This window comes from Rhinichthys klamathensis, unplaced genomic scaffold (genome assembly GCF_029890125.1).
Source record: "Rhinichthys klamathensis goyatoka isolate OS25496 unplaced genomic scaffold, OSU_Roscu_1.1 h1tg000323l_1, whole genome shotgun sequence".
NCBI classification, from domain to species: Eukaryota; Metazoa; Chordata; class Actinopteri; order Cypriniformes; family Leuciscidae; genus Rhinichthys; species Rhinichthys klamathensis.
In genome coordinates, this window is record NW_026606839.1 from 871052 (window position 1) to 893272 (window position 22221).

General features: G+C 39.6%; 1 protein-coding gene across 1 annotated transcript in view; it reads right to left on the reverse strand.

Moving 5' to 3' along the window:
- gna11b (guanine nucleotide binding protein (G protein), alpha 11b (Gq class)) overlaps positions 1–21995 on the reverse strand; it is a 60235-nt gene extending 38240 nt beyond the window's left edge. Inside the window, exon 1 of the mRNA XM_056271647.1 lies at positions 21042–21995. Coding sequence (XP_056127622.1) covers positions 21042–21177 — 136 coding nt within the window. The 5' untranslated portion in view covers positions 21178–21995. The remainder of the gene's footprint in view (positions 1–21041) is intronic.
- Positions 21996–22221: the final 226 nt, after the last annotated feature.

The following is a 22221-nucleotide window of genomic DNA, read 5'->3' on the forward strand; positions in this document are numbered from 1 at the left end:
CCGAGACTCTTCTTTATGTGTACAGATGTGACGTAATGACTCAATATAGCCTACTAGCCGAGACTCTTCTTTATGTGTACAGATGTGACGTAATGACTCAATATAGCTTACACTAGCCGAGACTCTTCTTTATGTGTACAGATGTGGCGTAATGACTCAATATAGCCTACTAGCCGAGACTCTTCTTTATGTGTACAGATGTGACGTAATGACTCAATATAGCTTACACTAGCCGAGACTCTTCTTTATGTGTACAGATGTGACGTAATGACTCAATATAGCTTACACTAGCCGAGACTCTTCTTTATGTGTACAGATGTGACGTAATGACTCAATATAGCCTACTAGCCGAGACTCTTCTTTATGTGTACAGATGTGACGTAATGACTCAATATAGCCTACTAACCGAGACTCTTCTTTATGTGTACAGATGTGACGTAATGACTCAATATAGCTTACACTAGCCGAGACTCTTCTTTATGTGTACAGATGTGGCGTAATGACTCAATATAGCCTACTAGCCGAGACTCTTCTTTATGTGTACAGATGTGACGTAATGACTCAATATAGCTTACACTGGCCGAGACTCTTCTTTATGTGTACAGATGTGACGTAATGACTCAATATAGCTTACACTAGCCGAGACTCTTCTTTATGTGTACAGATGTGACGTAATGACTCAATATAGCCTAGCCGAGACTCTTCTTTATGTGTACAGATGTGGCGTAATGACTCAATATAGCTTACACTAGCCGAGACTCTTCTTTATGTGGACAGATGTGACGTAATGACTCAATATAGCTTACACTAGCCGAGACTCTTCTTTATGTGTACAGATGTGACGTAATGACTCAATATAGCTTACACTAGCCGAGACTCTTCTTTATGTGTACAGATGTGACGTAATGACTCAATATAGCCTACTAGCCGAGACTCTTCTTTATGTGTACAGATGTGACGTAATGACTCAATATAGCTTACACTAGCCGAGACTCTTCTTTATGTGGACAGATGTGACGTAATGACTCAATATAGCTTACACTAGCCGAGACTCTTCTTTATGTGTACAGATGTGACGTAATGACTCAATATAGCCGACTAGCCGAGACTCTTCTTTATGTGTACAGATGTGGCGTAATGACTCAATATAGCTTACACTAGCCGAGACTCTTCTTTATGTGTACAGATGTGACGTAATGACTCAATATAGCCTACTAGCCGAGACTCTTCTTTATGTGGACAGATGTGACGTAATGACTCAATATAGCCTACTAGCCGAGACTCTTCTTTATGTGGACAGATGTGACGTAATGACTCAATATAGCCTACTAGCCGAGACTCTTCTTTATGTGTACACAGATGTGACGTAATGACTCAATATAGCCTACTAGCCGAGACTCTTCTTTATGTGGACAGATGTGACGTAATGACTCAATATAGCCTACTAGCCGAGACTCTTCTTTATGTGTACAGATGTGACGTAATGACTCAATATAGCTTACACTAGCCGAGACTCTTCTTTATGTGGACAGATGTGACGTAATGACTCAATATAGCCGACTAGCCGAGACTCTTCTTTATGTGTACAGATGTGACGTAATGACTCAATATAGCTTACACTAGCCGAGACTCTTCTTTATGTGTACAGATGTGACGTAATGACTCAATATAGCCTACTAGCCGAGACTCTTCTTTATGTGTACAGATGTGACGTAATGACTCAATATAGCCTAGCCGAGACTCTTCTTTATGTGTACAGATGTGGCGTAATGACTCAATATAGCCTACTAGCCGAGACTCTTCTTTATGTGTACAGATGTGACGTAATGACTCAATATAGCCTACTAGCCGAGACTCTTCTTTATGTGGACAGATGTGACGTAATGACTCAATATAGCCTACTAGCCGAGACTCTTCTTTATGTGTACAGATGTGGCGTAATGACTCAATATAGCTTACACTAGCCGAGACTCTTCTTTATGTGGACAGATGTGACGTAATGACTCAATATAGCTTACACTAGCCGAGACTCTTCTTTATGTGTACAGATGTGACGTAATGACTCAATATAGCTTACACTAGCCGAGACTCTTCTTTATGTGTACAGATGTGACGTAATGACTCAATATAGCTTACACTAGCCGAGACTCTTCTTTATGTGTACAGATGTGACGTAATGACTCAATATAGCTTACACTAGCCGAGACTCTTCTTTATGTGTACAGATGTGACGTAATGACTCAATATAGCTTACACTAGCCGAGACTCTTCTTTATGTGTACAGATGTGGCGTAATGACTCAATATAGCCTACTAGCCGAGACTCTTCTTTATGTGTACAGATGTGACGTAATGACTCAATATAGCTTACACTGGCCGAGACTCTTCTTTATGTGGACAGATGTGACGTAATGACTCAATATAGCTTACACTAGCCGAGACTCTTCTTTATGTGTACAGATGTGACGTAATGACTCAATATAGCTTACACTAGCCGAGACTCTTCTTTATGTGTACAGATGTGACGTAATGACTCAATATAGCTTACACTAGCCGAGACTCTTCTTTATGTGTACAGATGTGACGTAATGACTCAATATAGCCTACTAGCCGAGACTCTTCTTTATGTGTACAGATGTGGCGTAATGACTCAATATAGCTTACACTAGCCGAGACTCTTCTTTATGTGGACAGATGTGACGTAATGACTCAATATAGCCTACTAGCCGAGACTCTTCTTTATGTGTACAGATGTGACGTAATGACTCAATATAGCCTACTAGCCGAGACTCTTCTTTATGTGGACAGATGTGACGTAATGACTCAATATAGCTTACACTAGCCGAGACTCTTCTTTATGTGTACAGATGTGACGTAATGACTCAATATAGCTTACACTAGCCGAGACTCTTCTTTATGTGGACAGATGTGACGTAATGACTCAATATAGCTTACACTAGCCGAGACTCTTCTTTATGTGGACAGATGTGACGTAATGACTCAATATAGCCGACTAGCCGAGACTCTTCTTTATGTGTACAGATGTGACGTAATGACTCAATATAGCTTATACTAGCCGAGACTCTTCTTTATGTGTACAGATGTGACGTAATGACTCATTATAGCCGACTAGCCGAGACTCTTCTTTATGTGTACAGATGTGACGTAATGACTCAATATAGCCTACTAGCCGAGACTCTTCTTTATGTGTACAGATGTGACGTAATGACTCAATATAGCCTACTAGCCGAGACTCTTCTTTATGTGTACAGATGTGACGTAATGACTCATTATAGCCGACTAGCCGAGACTCTTCTTTATGTGTACAGATGTGACGTAATGACTCAATATAGCCTACTAGCCGAGACTCTTCTTTATGTGTACAGATGTGACGTAATGACTCAATATAGCCTACTAGCCGAGACTCTTCTTTATGTGTACAGATGTGACGTAATGACTCATTATAGCCGACTAGCCGAGACTCTTCTTTATGTGTACAGATGTGACGTAATGACTCATTATAGCCGACTAGCCGAGACTCTTCTTTATGTGTACAGATGTGACGTAATGACTCATTATAGCCGACTAGCCGAGACTCTTCTTTATGTGTACAGATGTGACGTAATGACTCAATATAGTCTACTAGCCGAGACTCTTCTTTATGTGTACAGATGTGACGTAATGACTCATTATAGCCGACTAGCCGAGACTCTTCTTTATGTGTACAGATGTGACGTAATGACTCATTATAGCCGACTAGCCGAGACTCTTCTTTATGTGGACAGATGTGACGTAATGACTCAATATAGTCTACTAGCCGAGACTCTTCTTTATGTGTACAGATGTGACGTAATGACTCAATATAGCTTATACTAGCCGAGACTCTTCTTTATGTGTACAGATGTGACGTAATGACTCAATATAGCTTATACTAGCCGAGACTCTTCTTTATGTGTACAGATGTGACGTAATGATGCAAAGACATGCTCGAATCTCCCGCGGAAATCCACCAGTACCACTGGAATTAAAAACATTATTACAAGCTTACCGCTTTGAATCGAGCTACGGCAAGCAGATAGCGTTGAACACTGGCTGGTTATGTATTTTCTCAAATATGTATTTTGGATAATTTTTAACCCAAAAAAGCTACGGACTGCAGCTTTAAATATGATCAAACTACATTCAATTTTCTATAGATAGGATTTCAAACATCCATCCATTTATCACCCTAAGCCCATTAAGCCTATATATTTTCAAACTTCAAGGCTTCTTAAACTAAATTGGAATTTAAAAGACAGTCCATTCAATTCAATTCTGAATGAAGCACAACCACCAGATGGTTGATAGTCATCAAACCTTTAGATGAACACCAATTGTCCTTCAAATTACACCTGCAATGAGCCAATGATTAACAAAGAGGCAAATCATGCTACGTTTAATCTCTGCATTATACCAGAATGGTTGAGATGTAGAGTTGGGGAATCGAAAATCGATTCCAATTCTGGAATCGGATACTTGAGTTCTGGAATCGAAAATTTTGATTCATTTGTGTTCATTTTAATATGACTTTAAACCATTCAAGCGCAAGAAGACCCACGCGCTGTTTTCTGTTTTACGGACACATCCAATGCGTGCGTACAGAAAGCCGCCTCTCATACTGTATAGTGTGCGATACTGAGAGTTGAAGAGTTCTCTTATACACAAAATTATCCTTGTAAACACAGTCGGTTATGTCTTAAGTGAACGTAAACAGTTGACAAAGTAAATGCATGTGTAACAGTATATTGGATCCGTGCAGCTCTTAAAGTGACAGCAGACTAAAATTCCTGCTGATCTCTATAATAACATTAATCGAACAGCAAAAGACAGAGAAAATTCAGTCGCTGTTCTTGACTGAATAACTTTTGTAACTATATTTGTAATGTATATTTTATTTATAAAGTGCTGTGTTATCTTACATTTGATTAGTTTCTGTACCTTAATACCTGAAAATCTTAACATTTTAATCGTATCTTTTTTCAGTTGCAATTGCTAATTTGTTTACTTGTCTTTAATAATGCTTGAAATTTATATTAGTTATGCTAGTTGTTTTTTAAACCATAGGCAAAAGTTCCTTGTGCAAGTGTTCTTAAAAGCTCGTACACACCGGGACGAATATCGGCGCGCGTTATTCGGCAGCGTTTTTCAACGCGTTTTTTGTGTTCACACCCAAGCGATTTTCGCTGACGATGAGCCGAGTGAACATGCAAATTCATTCCCTGACATTAGATGGCGCCCATTTGCTCTGCAATACCACTCAATAACATTTCTCTTTTATCAAGATTTTTGTAGTCGCTGTCGCGTTTGTCATATAGTTCTTCATGTTCCGACACCAACGAGACCAGCAGCTCTACATTCATCTTGCCTTGCATCTTCCTCGTCTTATTTCTTCCCGGCAGTGTAGACGCTACTTGGCGTATATCTTCTTCGCCGTTACGTATGTGTGCTCGGCAAGACCGTTTTGTGTTTGAGCGGCCCCAAGTTGTGTTTTACTGTAACTTCAGAAGCTCCAGACACGTGAGCAAAAGCGCCAATCTCATTGGTCGGATAGTTTTTGACGCAGTGCGTCAAACTAAAAAAACGAACCCGAGGCGTTTTTTAAAAAATGACGCTTTTACGCATGGCGTTTTTCGTGTCGGTGTGCACACTCACATTGGCGGCCTTTGTTTAGTCACGAGGCGTTAAACGTCGGCGAATTGTCCCGGTGTGAACAGGCCTTTAGACTGTTGTTCATGGTATTCGGCTACAATTAAATGTTTTGAAATAAGACTTAGAATAAATGTGAATGATATCGTTAAAATTCAAATTATACCCAACCCTATTGGGATGTGAGCACGTGTACGGTCGAGCATCTTCGAGTAACTGTCAAGGAATCGAATGTTTGCTACCAATGAGATGGCAAGGAGACTGCCTGTGTTCCACATCTACTCACTAAAAGCTCCCATTCTGTTCCTTTCCATCAGTGGGCTTGCGTTTCCATGGCCTACTTTGTGAGGAAATTGATCTGTTAAATGTGTCAAGGATAAGAAAAGGAAAAACGTGCATGTGTGCAACAGGAAAGGCCATTCGAGGTTTGCGGTGTATAATTAGATACATGGTTACCATACAAAGTCATATTTTTTGGCCACTCCATTTCTGTTCGTCGTATGCTATGACTGAGCCTAACCAGATGAAAAATAATGAAAAGAAAGAAAGAAAGAGAGCAATAAAGAATGATATGTGTGTGCCATCAATCCTTGCAGGTCTCCGTGGCGTTGCCGGAGAATGGCACCTGTTCTATAAATACCGGCACAGGGGGAGCAGGGGACGGACTCAGAAGTCAGGTCAGTCAACCACCTTGAAGAATTTCATCAAGGATAACAGAGAGTACATCTATAAATACACACATCAGAGAAATAGAGACCCTTCACTTAGTAATCTCATAGTAAGAACCCAAACAGCAAGTTTGGGATGAAAATACTCACAATTTTCTCTGAGCATCGTGAGGGCAAGGCACAACACGCCTGTGTCGCTTCTTTCACACTTAGCTCTCCTCCGAGACCACCTGGCCCCGTTTGGCGCCGTGTGTGGCAGCATGTGCAGTTCAGACAACAGCGCTCTCTACAGGCCGGTTAAGAAGAGGGGCTGCTTATGTAAGAGTAACAGCAGGGACTCACGGCCAATTAAAATCCAGCCTCATTAAAGAGTACATCACCTACCGTTAGGGACACTTCAGAATTTCACTTGCCTGCTGTTATGCAAAATTCTCATACTGGCCTTGAAGGAACGATAGGTAGGTGACTGAAGGCATGATGAATATTAACAATATCTTGTGAACAAGACCTCAAATGCACCATCACAGGTACATGCATACTTCTGAAATCATTCTTAAGATCTTGCACACTGAGTCCGAAATTTTCATATGCGTTTTGTATTCGTCATTCGGTGGCTCTGAATTGACAAAACACCTCTCAAAATGCTTTCTACGGATGCGAAAAAATGCAGAAAATCGAACCCGATCCGAATATTTATGACGGACGAGAATTTCGTACTCAGTGTGCAAGGACCTTTAGGGGGGGGAAGTATTTATGTACATGTGGACCAACAATGTTATAGCAAATCTCTTTTTCCATATGGCAATACAAAAATGATTTAAGACGTTCCCGGAAAATTGGTGATAAAAAAAAAAAAAAACACTTGCAAGCATGCAATCAAATCTACAACACCAGACCACAACCAAAAATCCAGAGTCCACCATCATTATAAAAAAAACGGACCAATCTCGTTGCACAGCATCTGAAATGCTGAAATGTCTGAACAAAGTCTGTCGTCAAAGTGGTTGAGTACAATTACCTTCCAGAACTGTATTACACGACTGTGTTCCCAAACAACAGCATTCGTCTGCGCGCTCTGAGGCATAATTTATTATACACAAAATTATTTTTATGGAATGGCTTCTCCAACTGCGGCAACTTTCATTTTCCTTAGAGATATTTAGCGCTAGTTTATCAGGAAGTGACGATTTTGTTCTCTTTGGCTCAATGGACGGAAATGGTGCTTTATTCGCAAATGTTTTATGCGATATTCCACTTTTGCGCATAAGTCAAATTCGCAACATTGGATGGAAACATAGCTTGAGAGTAAATGATGACAGGATTTTCATTTTCAAGTGAACTATCCCGTTCATTTCCCAGAATGCCATTACATGTTGAGACTCTTTGACCTGTAATTCAGTAAATTCCACTTCCAATTCAAATCTCACCTATGTGTTGTGCTCAATTCGATTTAGTCACACTTTATATTTGGTGGATCTTTGGTGGATGGGAGGCCAAACTGCAGAGAAAACTCTTTGTTTAAGAAATATCAGATTTGTGTGGATGGGGCCTGAGAATGTAAAACACCAGCTGATAAAAACATCATAATGCTGTAATGCATTTTGGTATCCTAGACTACGTTCACACTGCGAGACTTAGCGTTCAATTCCGATTTATTGCTCAGATTTTTTTGGTATAGCTGTTTTACATTGTTGTTTTAAATGTGGCCAATATCAGATTCCAGTGCAAAATGATCATGGTCCTGAATTGGACCAGACGTCGCGCAGCACGCTGTCATACGGAAGAAAACACGGAAGACATTAAAGTAAGCAATTATGCGTTTATTTATAGTGTGATCTGCCGCGGAAGCCAGTAAATTTATGCGCAGACATTAAAGAAACTAAGACGAGGATGCGAAAAGTTCAGCGAGTCGGTGTTTCCCGAAACCATAGTTCTACCAGAAAGACTCGGGAGATAAGATACTGTACAATAATGCATTTTATTAACAGCCCAGCAAGCCATATATGCAATAAAGTTCTTTGGCGTAGGCCCCGTCCATAACTCGCGATCCGAGGGTACGGATTCTGCATATCCTGCCTGAAGATGAAGGCAGGGGCGCAGCCGACCCCCCCTTGGGGTTTTGGAAGGGACCGACCTGGTGGTGGTGGAAAGGATGGAGCGAAGACCGTCTTGGTGGAGGTGGGGAGGATGGTGGAAAGTGAAAGCGTCAGCATCTGCGAACTCAGACGAGTGTAAGTAAGGATCTTTTATACTTCACGTATTAGAACGCGATTGGATAGATGAGAAGGTAATACATGACGTAACAATTGAGTCTTCCTGGCGGAACTTACGCTACGCTTTCATTTCTAACGAACATTCGCAAACAGCATCGCAAAGTTGTGTGATTGCAACGACACTATTGCCGCTAAAATCTGTATCTTTTATTTAGAATTCATACAACTGTCATTCATGTCTTTTTGTTTGTCAAGAGATTTAAAGCGTCGTTTTTGAAGAGTGCGCATGTGCGTACGTGCTAGTACGTAAGAACGAGCCTATGATTGAATCTGGAAATAAAGCAAAATAACTGAGAAAAATTAGAAATAGTTCTCAGATGCCATGTCCATAATTTATAGCAAAACATCTAGCATTAATTCGATCTCAAACTGATTCAAGAAGTTATTACTCCACACGTGCGTGACATCATTAACCAGCGTGGTTGAACGATCAATTAGCGACAGTACGGTTTTGGGAAACAGTCGTGACTAGCTAGTTGATTTCTTCAACGATGCATCGTACTATGGTAGTTAAGCAGTGAGTTGCGTCGTTTGTAAGGGAAACGCACCCCTGTTCAGATTTAGGAGCACATATGGAAGTGGCCCAAATCAGAATTGAAAAGATCAGATCCCATGTGGTTTGTGCTGTTCACACTGTCATGAGAAAATCTGAGTCACATATAAGCAAAATGAATCTGATTGGGGCCACATTAACCTGCAGTCTAAACGGAGCCCTAGTTCTGGAAGTAATTTGGTGGAAAATCATCTCAATGACTGGCAGGAACATCCACAGGGTTCCACTGTTCTCTAAGCAGAGAAAGCGGGTGGTTCTGTGATAAACTCAGTCTATTAGCTCTCCTAACATGGACAGGAGCGACAGGAAACATCCCGCCAGCTCTAGACTGGGCTGTCATAGCGTCTTGTCACAGAGGCACAGTCATGACTTCACTGCCTTATTTGATCAAGACGGATGTCTCAGCATGTTCATACATCCATTATGCTCTGCGACGGTGGGTCGCGATCAAACAAAAGCCCCGCGCAGACACCTGATGCACACGCCGGCCAAGAGTTTTGACGCCTGCAAGGTGGAAGTCCAAAGTGCAAATCCTCTTGTTTGCACTGTACGTGGAAACCACCGTGAAGCCTTGCTTGGGAGGGAGCAGAGAAAGAGACAGCGACTGATTGGAGAACAGTTGAAGTGTTGCTCTGAAAACAAAGTAAAGGACTGCTTATGAAAAAAACAAGACGGATGTGTCCTGGGAGCACTACAATTGAAAGTGAAAGTGTGTGCAGAAGCCAAGGCCCTTACTGAAACATGATGTGGCGGTCAAAACCAAAGTTTAATCTTCAGAAGGGCAGCCAGGCACAGAGCACTCCAAAACTGCTGCCAATGCTAACAGATTGTCGACAAGACAAACTCACACACCACATCACCAGGCCGTTTTGGTGCATACAAATCTTAAAGAAAATTGTCTGGTTTTGTTGTTCACAATGACACTGGCTCACCCACCATTAACATAAAAGCAGTGTAAAGCTTCAGTGTAAAGACGCAGTCAAACCAGACATTGTGCTCCATTGCATGTTAACGCAAGAGACCGGAAATGGCAACTTATGCAAAGAAACTGAGTTCCACAGAGTATGAAAGTGTAATTTTAAATGCTGACCTGTGAATTTGAATGACGAGAAGACGCGTGACTGACAGAGAATCTAAAAGTCACAGATTGACCACTTGGCTACTTTCGTTTACAACTTCATTAAACAGGGCAATTACAAGAAAGACTGCACAGGTACACAGAAGAAAAACACCGAAAAAAAAAACAATGTTAAAAGGTACTGAAAAAGAAAAGAGAAAATATCTAAATTACAGTAAATTAACAGAAAAAAGCTAATAAACACTATATTAAGTAAATATTATTTTATTCATTACTAAGGGTGCTCTGATTGATCGGTCGCCGATCATAATCTGCCGATAATTGCTTTGGGATGTGTGATCGGCGGTGTCTATAAAGGCCGATCCAGAAAAGCCTATCAGATGACGCAAAACTCGCGAGACAATTTTTTTATGCCCTGGCAAAAATGGCTTCACCGGTCTGGCAATTCTACAACATGGCTCTCAAGTGTCAAGCATTGAGCGTGACAGTCACTCATTTCGGTCTTTTTTCACGCTCTCCCGCCACACATTGTATTTCTCACGCTGAAAAACTATTTGTAATATATTTAATATGCCGCAGCGGCCAAAACTCTGGCCGCGCCGCTCTCACTGTGGAACGTTTCCTCTGGTGTTGTTCGTCGAGCTACCCAATAGCCAATCAGAAAATAGCACTATTGTATCTGGGTAAGATTTAACGGAACAACCAATGACAAAAATGTATCCAACACATAAATGTATTTAATAGCGAACTAAATGAATGATCTGCTAGTTAACTGAAGATGTTTTATTTATTTATATTAGGTACATGGTAGGACAGACTTCACTTGATCTAAAAAAAATCAATCTAACCATAGATGTGACCAGTAGTGGTGGCTTTCTTAATCTGTTTAAAATAAAATAATTTTGCAAGGGTTCTTCACACACACACACAAAAAGGTTTCTCTACCTCTCTCTTCCTCTCAAAATGCCCACAAAATCTGACTAAGCATCCCAGAAAAAAGCAAAGTTATAGATACAGATATGGAAGTTGTTAGTTTTTGTTTTGTTTTTTGTTGCTGTGCACTTTACTACCTGTGTTCCTTTAAGTGTATTAGAAAAACTGATGGCTGACTGACTCAAAACATTATTTTGGCTACAGCCTTTTTTGTTGCTGTTTTTAGTTTAAAGTAGTCTAAAGCTAAATTTAAAGACTCAGATGTTCTGTCTTTTATTTATTTTATTTTATATTCTACAGGAAAGTTGTATGTCAAGCCCTAAGCTGCTCCCAATAACCAAGCTGCTATGTTAATACATGTTGCTTGCAAATAAATACACAGGTGTCAATTCATTATGTATTGTCTTCTCTTAAATGTAATACTTAATGTACATTGTTGTTAAATATAGTTTAATAAGTAATGCTACATGATAAAAAGAAGTCTTCAAATAGTCCCTGTAATCGGTGATCGGTATCGGTATCGGGTGATACAGCTTCCAGTAATCGGCGATCGGTGATCGGCCCCAAAAATCCTGATCGGAGCACCCCTATTCATTACAGTTAAATAGCCTCAAGCTCAGTCTCAAACTTGTAGTACAAAGCTAAAATGTAAAAAATACAAATCATTGTTACAAAAAAAGTGGAGATTATATATTTTCTTATTTTAAATGTATTATTTATTTGTGATGTATTTACTAGAGTGTGACATACTATTTTTTGCTGTGTAGTGCTATTATTGTTAACTAAAAGCTCAAATAAAATATGTATTATAAAAACATACAAAACGTAAATGAAAATTAGAAACGTTGCCTTGGCACCATGGCAACTAACTGAAATAAAATAAGTTGAAGTACTAAAATTTCTAAAACTACAACTGAATTAAAAATAAAAATCACAGCTGAACATATACAAATTAAAGCTAATTTAAAATCTTAATAAATACATGAATAATACTAAAATAACACTGTTGCTGTGTTGCATGCTTAAAGTCTAGAGTTGGGGATCATGTTTAAAAACTGCTGCAATGGTCATTCAACTCATCCTTATATAAAATTGTCAAGGTTGAAGCCAGAATAGTGCTATTACGTCAACAGGGACGATTATACAACGACTCACCTGAAACTATTGACTAGCAAGAATTTAGCCCAGTGCAAGAAAAAACATCCCAGCATCAGTTCCACAATTCTGTCCATTCCAACAGAGGACACTTAATTTTGGGGGACAATTTCTAGCTTTAATCTGTTTTGACCAAGTACAGACAGCAACCAGGCCCAGTGTGCCTGGCCCTTCCATAGCCTGATAAGGGCTTCAGGGCAGACCAGGGGCAGCACAAACCGCATGGATGGGGGAAAGGGTGGAGAAGATCAGTGAAGCGAGCAGCAAAATGAATGGCACTGGCAGGAAGTCATGGCCCTGTCAAACTAAGCCAGCGAGAAGCTGGATAAAATTAACTCTTTACCATTTCAAACACCCGAGTTGGGTTCAAACAGCTAAAGAAGAAGTACGATGAGTTAAAATATAATGACTATGACCATTAAGACTTCTGAATGGAATTTGAACTGGGCAAAACATCATATGTTCTAATGGGATAGCAATATACAAAACAAATGAACAGTCCATTAAACCCATTACAACACGCAAGTTAAGGGATAGTTCACCCAAAGATGGAAATTCTGTCATTAATTACTCACCCTCATCTCGTTGCAAACCCGTAAGACTTTCGGAACTCAAATCTGAAGATCTTTTTGATGATATCTGAGAGATTTCTGTCCCTCCATTGACAGCTACGCAACTAACATTTTGACGTAGGGGTGGGAGATATTGACAAAAATGAATATCTCGATATTTTTTTCCAATATCTCGATATCGATATTCAGACGATATTTTTGCAATCCTTCAAAGAAATGTGTGCAAACTGGCAAAGAAGGTCCAGTTGGTCTTTTGACTTGCTCCATTTTACCTATCATTGTATAGAATTACTAGTACATAAAGATATGAGACAATTGATTTAAACATGAACCAAGTTACTGTACTAAATATTTATTGTAATACAAGAACAGTGCTTTTTCAGTACAATATATGTACGAATTAAATTTACTTTGTGCTTTGCAAATAGGCAGTTCAGAAAATTCACGGTTTGGTTCGATACGATACAGTGATGTACGTTTTCGATACAGCAAAAAGAAAGAAATAACAGATAAATTTCCTATTTATTAAAAGAAAAAATATTTTTAAATATGTGTGAGGTTTTTTTTACATCTTGAAACCTTTAGTTTTATAAATGGGGGTCATATTTGAAGGATGAACAAATAATGTTTTGGTCATCATCACATTAAAAATAACTTTTAAATATGATAATATTTGAGTTTTGAAGTGCTGGAAAAAGATGTGTGATGTAGGCCTACCTGAAAGCATTTGACTATTTCTGCCAAACTTCCATGGTTACAGTTAGTGTTACTATATTAAATCCATGGTGAATGTTGCTGATCTGTGAACGTAAATTTGCCTATAACTAGTTCATTCATGGCAAAATGTTTCTCCTGGTTTCCACGTTTGATCCGTTAATAACAGAGAAATGTGCATGCTTCTCACTAGATCTCGCAGTGATGTTATTAGTAACGTTACTTCAGTGGCGAATTCTAATGTTTTCTCTGGATCTCTTAGCGCTGTGTATAACAGTGTCGCTTCATCACGATTCGGCGCCCCTGTTCGGCGCGCGCTGCACTGACATTGATGGTCCGAACTGAAACGGTCCGTGAAGCACAAAATAATAGCACAGTTTCGTTCCGCTTTTATTACGTTTGCCATTTGATGTTGTGCAACGTCATGGTGGTCGCGCCAACGCGGATTTTGGTCGGCAGGAAAAAATGGTCCAACGAATCGTTCGGTTTGTATGCGTACCGAACCGAAAGCCTCGTACCGAACGGTTCAATACGAATACGTGTACCGTAACACCCCTATTTGCAAACAGTACTTCTATTAGACTAACAACAATGTGACTACCTATTTACTAGAAGTTAAAAGAAGCCCTGTTCGGAGGCTATTACGGTGGATCTCTTGGGAAAATGTATTCCATCTTTTGGACTCATCATTATACAACGCAATTTTTAAAAACTTTTTTACTTCAGACTTCAGTTTTCTGCAAACACCGCATATTTTGCCTTTTCTATCAGCTATTTTATTAATCGTACATCGGCTTTATTCTTTACGTTTTTGGATTGTTGCTTCAACCATAGAAACGTCATAACACACAGGTAAGAACTTAGTTGTATTGCAAATTAGTAGCAGCTTACTCTCGTGCAATTGAGGAACGATCGTAATTTTGTAAAAACACATAAAATAGAGTCAAACAAACCCATACAGTATTAAAATCGCAACATATAATAGTTTAGAAGGTTATAGTGTGTGTTATTTGTTTTGTCTTTAACTTCCTTCAGCTCTTTTCATGTTTGGGGGGGGGGGGGGGGGGGGGGGGGGGGGGTTAGTCGGATTGTAAAAATTATGAAATATTCGATATCTCAATTTTGCATATCGTCCAGACAACAATTTGGATATTATCGTCTAAACGATATATCGCCCACCTCTATTTTGACGCTTCAAAAAGTTCAAGAGATCGTAAAAAAACTAATCCATATGAATTGAGCGTTTTATATGATGAATGCTTATGTGAATAAAAGCTTGAATTGAATCTATTCATCAACTCGCACATCAGTTGTGGTAAACGGAAACTTAAGCATGTTCGCTTGAAGTGCGAGAACCAATGAGGTTCATTCTCGTGTTATGCAGCACGTTTGAGCTTCTGCAAGAAACAATGAGGTTCATTCTTGTGTTACGCAGCAAGTTTGAGCTTCTGCAAGAACCAATGAGGTTCATTCTCGTGTTATGCGGCACATTTGAGCTTCAGCAAGAGCCAATGAGGTTCATTCTCGTGTTATGCGTCACATTTGAGCTTCAGCAAGAACCAATGAGGTTCATTCTCGTGTTATGCGTCACATTTGAGCTTCAGCAAGAACCAATGAGGTTCATTCTCGTGTTATGCGGCACATTTGAGCTTCTGCAAGACCCAATGAGGTTCATTCTCGTGTTACGCAGCACGTTTGAGCTTCTGCAAGAACCAATGAGGTTCATTCTCGTGTTACGCAGCACGTTTGAGCTTCTGCAAGAGCCAATGAGGTTCATTCTCATTTTACGCAGCACGTTTGAGCTTCTGCAAGAACCAATGAGGTTCATTCTCGTGTTACGCAGCACGTTTGAGCTTCTGCAAGAGCCAATGAGGTTCATTCTCGTTTTACGTAGCACGTTTGAGCTCCTGCAAGAGCCAATGAGGTTCATTCTCGTTTTACGCAGCACGTTTGAGCTTCTGCAAGAGCCAATGACAGTTGTTCTCGCGTGTCAATGCTTTTATGTGAATAAAAGACTAAATTAAATCTGTTCATCATATAAAGCGATCGAGAATTTTCTCTTCAGAAAATTTGGACTAAACCTCTCAATTCATTTGGATTAGTTTTACGATCTCTGTATGAACTTTTTAAAGAGTCAAAATGGTAGTTGCGTAGCTTTCAATGGCGGGACAGAAATCTCTCAGATTTCATCAAAAAGATCTTCATTTGTGTTCCGAAGATGAACGAAAGTCTTACGGGTTTGCAAAGGGTGAGTAAATGATGACAGAATTTTCATTTTTGGTAGAACTAACCCTTTAAATTTATGTAAAAGTTGCAAGGCTGAAAGCATTTCTGTGGTCCATAAAACACGCTGTTAACATTAAGAGTATAATTATATCATCAGGGAGAACGTCTTAATTGGGAGCATGCATGAGATTACAACTTGGTGAAGATCTCATACTTGGATCCCATAAGATGACAGCAAGGTACAGCATATTTTGTGAATGCTTCTTGATTGCATAATTAGGAATCTCAAGGAATTTCTTAAATGAGCAATCATCGTGGAATAGTCACTGCTTTTGGAAATTTAACTTCACACTTAATGTCCCACTCACACGCAAATGAGGGAGAGTGAATGCACATATATGCATAGATGTTTTCTTCTAAAAGAAAACATGAATTTTGTGTATTTCTTCTACTTTTGAGCAGATCAGAGGACCCTAACAACAGACTAACACAACAAATACAACTTTTAAAAGATGCATGAATGAGGGTCGCTAGTGTCTCATCGAGTGTCATCGCATTGAGTGTCGCTAGTAAACAAGCTTTTTTTTTTAACACCTCCAATTTATTTTTACTTTTAAAAAACAGAAACCCTAGAGCATGGAATAATAACCTGTTTCTTTTGCATATTCTATTTTACAGTTACATCTGTAGAAGCAGGACTGAGCTCCTGTACTTTAGGTTAAAACACAACAATACTTTGTTTCAGAAGTCAAACAGAAAATATAAGGTTTACAGTTCAAATTCAAAACGAATTCATGAATGACATAACATATCCAGATTTCAGTTCAAGATGTGACAGCTGCACAATAACTCTCTGAGCTCTCATTCAAAGGACAAAAAATCTGTACAACAATACATGGATGGCACATTACTTCAGCGCTATGCACATACAGCAGATATTCAGCAGGAAATTCATAAACATTATTTTAAAATAATAATGCATTATTTTCTAATAATGTTGTAGTGCAACGCCATTAATATAATGAATTATATTAAAAGTCACCTCATAAGAAAAAAAAATCAATATAAATGTTAAATCCTGTTCATTTGAACAAAAACATACACTTGCTTGTCCATTTTGCGGCACAGTAAAAACGGGACACCATCCCAGTATGTTTCAGCGTGAAAGTGCAATTAATGTCAATCAAAAATAGGACAAATTCTACATTTCACAAAATTGAACAGCTACTCTGCATTACCTGGAGCCCAAACAAACTGTAAAGCCACACAGAGATAATCTTAATAATACAGGCATTAGGATTACATATTCATTCAATTTGTGACTATATGAGATCTTCATATTAAGTTGCCAAAACAGCCCAGCCCAAAAGCACGAGAAAGATTATTTTCTGGAATAAAATGATGATAAAATAATTGTAAAGGTTTCTGAGAGAATATAAGAAGATGTTCTACTTTAGTTCAAAAAGTAAATCACAGCATTAGCAATTACAAGGTCATGGGTTTGATTCCCAGGGAATTAATTAGAAAAAGAAAAACATATAACATTTGATATATATTCCAGACTATTATATTCATGTATTTGGTTTAAAATGGCTTTAAAGATTTATTTTTCAGAGACAACCTCATTTTGCCCAAAGAGCCATTGTAGCCAATTGGATGTATAATGTACAATATTTAATGCAAAAATGTCTAAAATACAGTACAAATCTTGTGCCAAGGTTTGGCTGTGTTAGGCAAAACATGAATAATGCCACAGTCACACAGAGACTTATAATACTCGAATACATGTAAGATGCAAGACAAGGATGCCAAAATGTGTGACCAAATAAAGTGCAGCAAAATCATCACAAATACATTGTGAATATCTGAAATAGCAACCAGCCCTACTAATAACCACAATTTGTCAAAGCTTAACTAGACTAAGCTGTTTTAACAGAGTGAGAAGCTGGTTAACACAAAGCAGCTATGGTATCAGCAATGGAAGCAAATATGTGTTCGCAAAGCCTATTAAGGTCTTGGCTAATCCAGACTAGCCAAGACTTATCCAGAGTTAGGCTGACAGTTTTAACTTATTTAGGATGGGCCATTAATAGGATGACTGAGCACCAACAAGCTGCTTTTTTATATACTTCCTTTGGTGGCATGGGGATAGGGATAGGGAGTGAGACAGGGAGAGAACTTTTACTTATTAATTCTCTCATAGCGGTAAAGGTCGAACTCTTGTATTTTCACAGAGGTCACGGAGCCACATAGGAGCCACCGTGTCCTCAGAATCATTCACTGTTACAGAACTGCTCCTGTTCTCGCCTAACTAGAGTTCGCTAGACTAGATGAGCTTGAGTGGTGGCAACTTCAAATAAAGGGTACTACAATCTTGAATACTGGTTCGCCAATGTATCAAGTAGACTCCATATAATAAAGATGCAAATTTCAAGTCAACTGGCCCTTTTCTAAGCTCCGCCCCCTTGGATACTGTAGCTTACAAGCTTCACAGAACATCCCAGAAATCTCTTGGAAATTTCTGTTAACATTTTCAGTCAAACACGTTGATGAACGACACAGTAAAATCTAAAAATGCATTAAGTCTCATTTGAAAACGATATCAACAGATATATTAAGTTTAATTGAACATAACGCTTAAATGTTTCTACAGGTATCAAACGTGTTCATCCTCGTTGGGACGCCTGTAGACCTGTAACATCAAAAAAGAGCAATGGGTTGATAATATGGCAGATGATTTTTGGGGAAGAATAATAACGAAAAGTAAATTGTGGCATATTTTGCTGAAAAAGCAAATTTCAAGTTCATCGATTCCAATGTTGTGTAAAGCTTGTCAACCGTAACCAAAGTGGGCGGAGTTACGCGAAGGGTCAATTGGACATCATTTCAACACATGATGTCACCAAAACTCTTCTGTCCATCCCTATCTGTCTTTATCATCAGCTCAGTTTCAATTTTATGATCCATACTAGCAGCTCATTGTGTGGTTTCAAGCGGAAAAACAGTCCTGACTAATAGGAAATGAATGACGGTTGTCCGTGTCAGATATCACCGCTTACCAATTCACTGAGTCATATATGACAGAACAGAAACCAAACTTCACAGCTTGATAAAGCATCCAATTCTCCTTCCTTGGGAGTAACCAGAGTCCAGTGTGCAGAGCACTCACGCACGCCCTCATAAGGAAATAACTGTCCACCATTTTGAGATAATTTGACACTTAGAATTAATGTTAAAAGTGCAACAGCGACCCAAACTTGACAGGTGGCACAGACTGACATGGTAAATTGATTGACATTTAGCGCTCAGGGCTGATACCTACAAACTAATTGTTTTTTCTCATTAATTTGAAGATTATCGAGGGAAAAACATCCTTTGCAAGCTACAGAAAAGTGTCTTTACTCAGGGGCGTAATTTGCGGGGGTTATAACCACCCAATATACACCATAGTTAATGGAAACATAGAAGAATCAGGCTATTAATTAATTATATACATCGTGCATTCAGAGCTTTTTAAGCACTAAGTTCCCATACGAACCAATTATTTGAGAAATATGTCTGAAGCTTGGTTTATTTAATTGTGCATGCCTGCGCACGTTCACCAGCATGACGTTCCTTTCGCGACACTGATGATAAAATGTGCGACCCATTTAAATTCTATTTACTCTAAAACCCTCTGGAGAAAGTAAAAAGTGATCTAAAACAGCCACATAAACAAAAAAAGACTGATGAAAAGACGAGAATATCATCCTGCACCAACATAAATTAGAAAGCTTTTTAAACTTCTCATGACCACCTTTACTAGAATTTATCACGTTCTATTGAGGTAAATTTTGACTAAATTGTAGAATTTATAATAGATTACCTGGTAAGGAAATAGATTTTTCACTAAAGATTTATATTACAACTGTGGCATGTTGTAGATATAGTTCCTATGTGTAGGCTGCTATTTTTCATAACAAATGCATAAGAAATACGTTTACATTGGCCTTAGCATGGTAATGAAGCGTCACCAATGGTCTTACCTAATTATATTCTTATTTTAACAAATGGCATAGTTAAACAATTACAATAACTATGTTACTTTGTCATAATGTCCAAGTGCAAGAGCTTTAAAGTCTGGACCTTCTTGAATTATTGTCTAAACAAGTGTGTAAAATGTCTTCTGCTAAATGACAGGTATTAAAAAAAAACATGGTTTTCAGATATTCCAAGAAAATTATAAGTTCTTTAAGTAAAATTCAGTCAAACTGAAAACGTTTTCGGTCCTTAAATAATATAAAATACATTATATATCCTATCATATGTAAACAAGTAATTGTTAACTGTAGGCTATTACTTTATTGCAGTTATGTTATCAACCAACTTTGCATGTGGGTGATACCACAAAAGACTATTTAGCAAAAATAAATAAACAACTAAATCGCACGCTAAATGGTTCACACCTTAACCCCCCCCCCCCCCATCAACAAACCAAAATTACGCACATTTCTATACGTCAAAAGACTAAAGCTGTAAACGTTCAGCTGACAATCTCCCAAACCTCAGCATAATTTCCCTAAAATTTGAATAGTGTAATCTGACAGGACTAGTAATGCAGTAACACAAACCACAAAACAGTCTCATATAATTTGCACCTATTGACACCTAGCATCCTTTAGAGCAAACCAGCCATACAAACTCATTTTTGATTGCACATTTGCACATATTCTTATAGGTCTATCAAGCAGCATGCAATATTACACAGCAGACCACTTGGGTTGACTCATAACACACAAGTGACAGCTAGAAAAATGAACTAGCTAATGTACGATTATATAGGAGGACCTATGATGACAAGCACTATCATGTACATGCACACAACAGAGAGCATGCTGAGATTTGTGTGCTGTTGCATTGCATGCCAGGCCCTGTCCAGCATTCGGCCCACATATGCTAAAGCGCTAACGCCTTAGCACTTTTCGTACCGTTGGTACTGTTCACTTGAATAATAATAATAATAATAAAAAAAACATTAACCACAAACACCTCAACCCGCCACCACACTAAAAGGGGGGTGGTGTGTTTAGCACCACAAGTCACAGCTGAAAACCACAGCGAAACCTGTCGACTGACTGTGAATGTGTGTGTGTATGTGTGTGAGTGAGTTTAAAGACGGCGGCGGCGGCAACTGCGGTCTCCGTACCGAGCAGAAGCAGCTTCAACTCCCGTCTCGAGTCTTTTTTGTCTCGACGCAGTTGCTTGTCGATTTCGGCGTTGATCCGTTTCGACTCCTTGGCCTCTTCGCTCAGGCAGCAGGCCATCATCGACTCTAAAGTCATCCCCACAGCTTTACTGGCCTCGTTGGGGCTTCAGAAACCAGAAAAAAATACAAAAATACCACCTCGCTCGAGTGGCCGTTGGAAAAAAGGCGCGAAAAACCCCTTTATTCTTCTTCTCTGAGGTAAAATATTAAGAAGAAGAAGGGGGAAATGAGAGGGAGGTGAGGAGATGATCTGAAGGGGGTTTGAGAGTGGGGGAGGGGGCCGGGGGGCCTCGCGCGCTGCGTTCAGTCCTCTCGCGGCGAACGCGAGCCTCAACCCCGCGTACGGACCGCGGTGAAATCACGGAGGTACGTGAGGAAGACAAACCGGGAGGATGAGGAAGGGAGGATAGAGTCGACGCGGAGAAGGAGGTCCGGGAGCCTTATCTTGCAAATGATTGAAAAAATCCAGGACAAACTATCCTCGCGTACGTGCGACACTCCCACAAACGGCTCCGCGGCGGCTCACCACCAACACGGGTCCCGGTGAAAACGGGACAGATCGCACAGTCGCGACATCCACTTTTCCTGGCTATCCCCCCCCCCCCATCCACCCCCCACCTCTCCAGCCGTATCCACCCCTTCAAACGGAGGGAAAAAAAACCTCCTCTGGAAAGGAGGAATTGCTGTCAGTTCGGGTGAATGAAGCGTCAGAGCTTTACAATGAATAATGTCAAAAACATTCCGTTTTGTGTCGTTTTTATATAATGAAAGCTCTCAGTCAGTCACAACACTTGTAGAAAATTTAAAAAAAAAAAAAATCCTGGAAGAAGGAAGGAAAAAGCCCGGTGCCTTTAAAAATGGATTATGCCACCTTTTTTTTTTGCAGATGACAGCAGCGTCTCCTCCTACATCAGCGGAGCTGCGTGCGCGCGCACACTAGTGTGATTCCACGGATGATTGACAGGGAGAGGAGAGGCGGGAACTGTGCGCGTGCGGATAACAGGAACTGTCAAGTTTGGTCGACGGCACAAAGTCAGTCAGGCATTCTGATCTGAAAGCGCTCACTGCGGGGTGTGTCCCTTATTCTGAGGAAATAGTGTGTGCACTTGGCTGAGCGCTA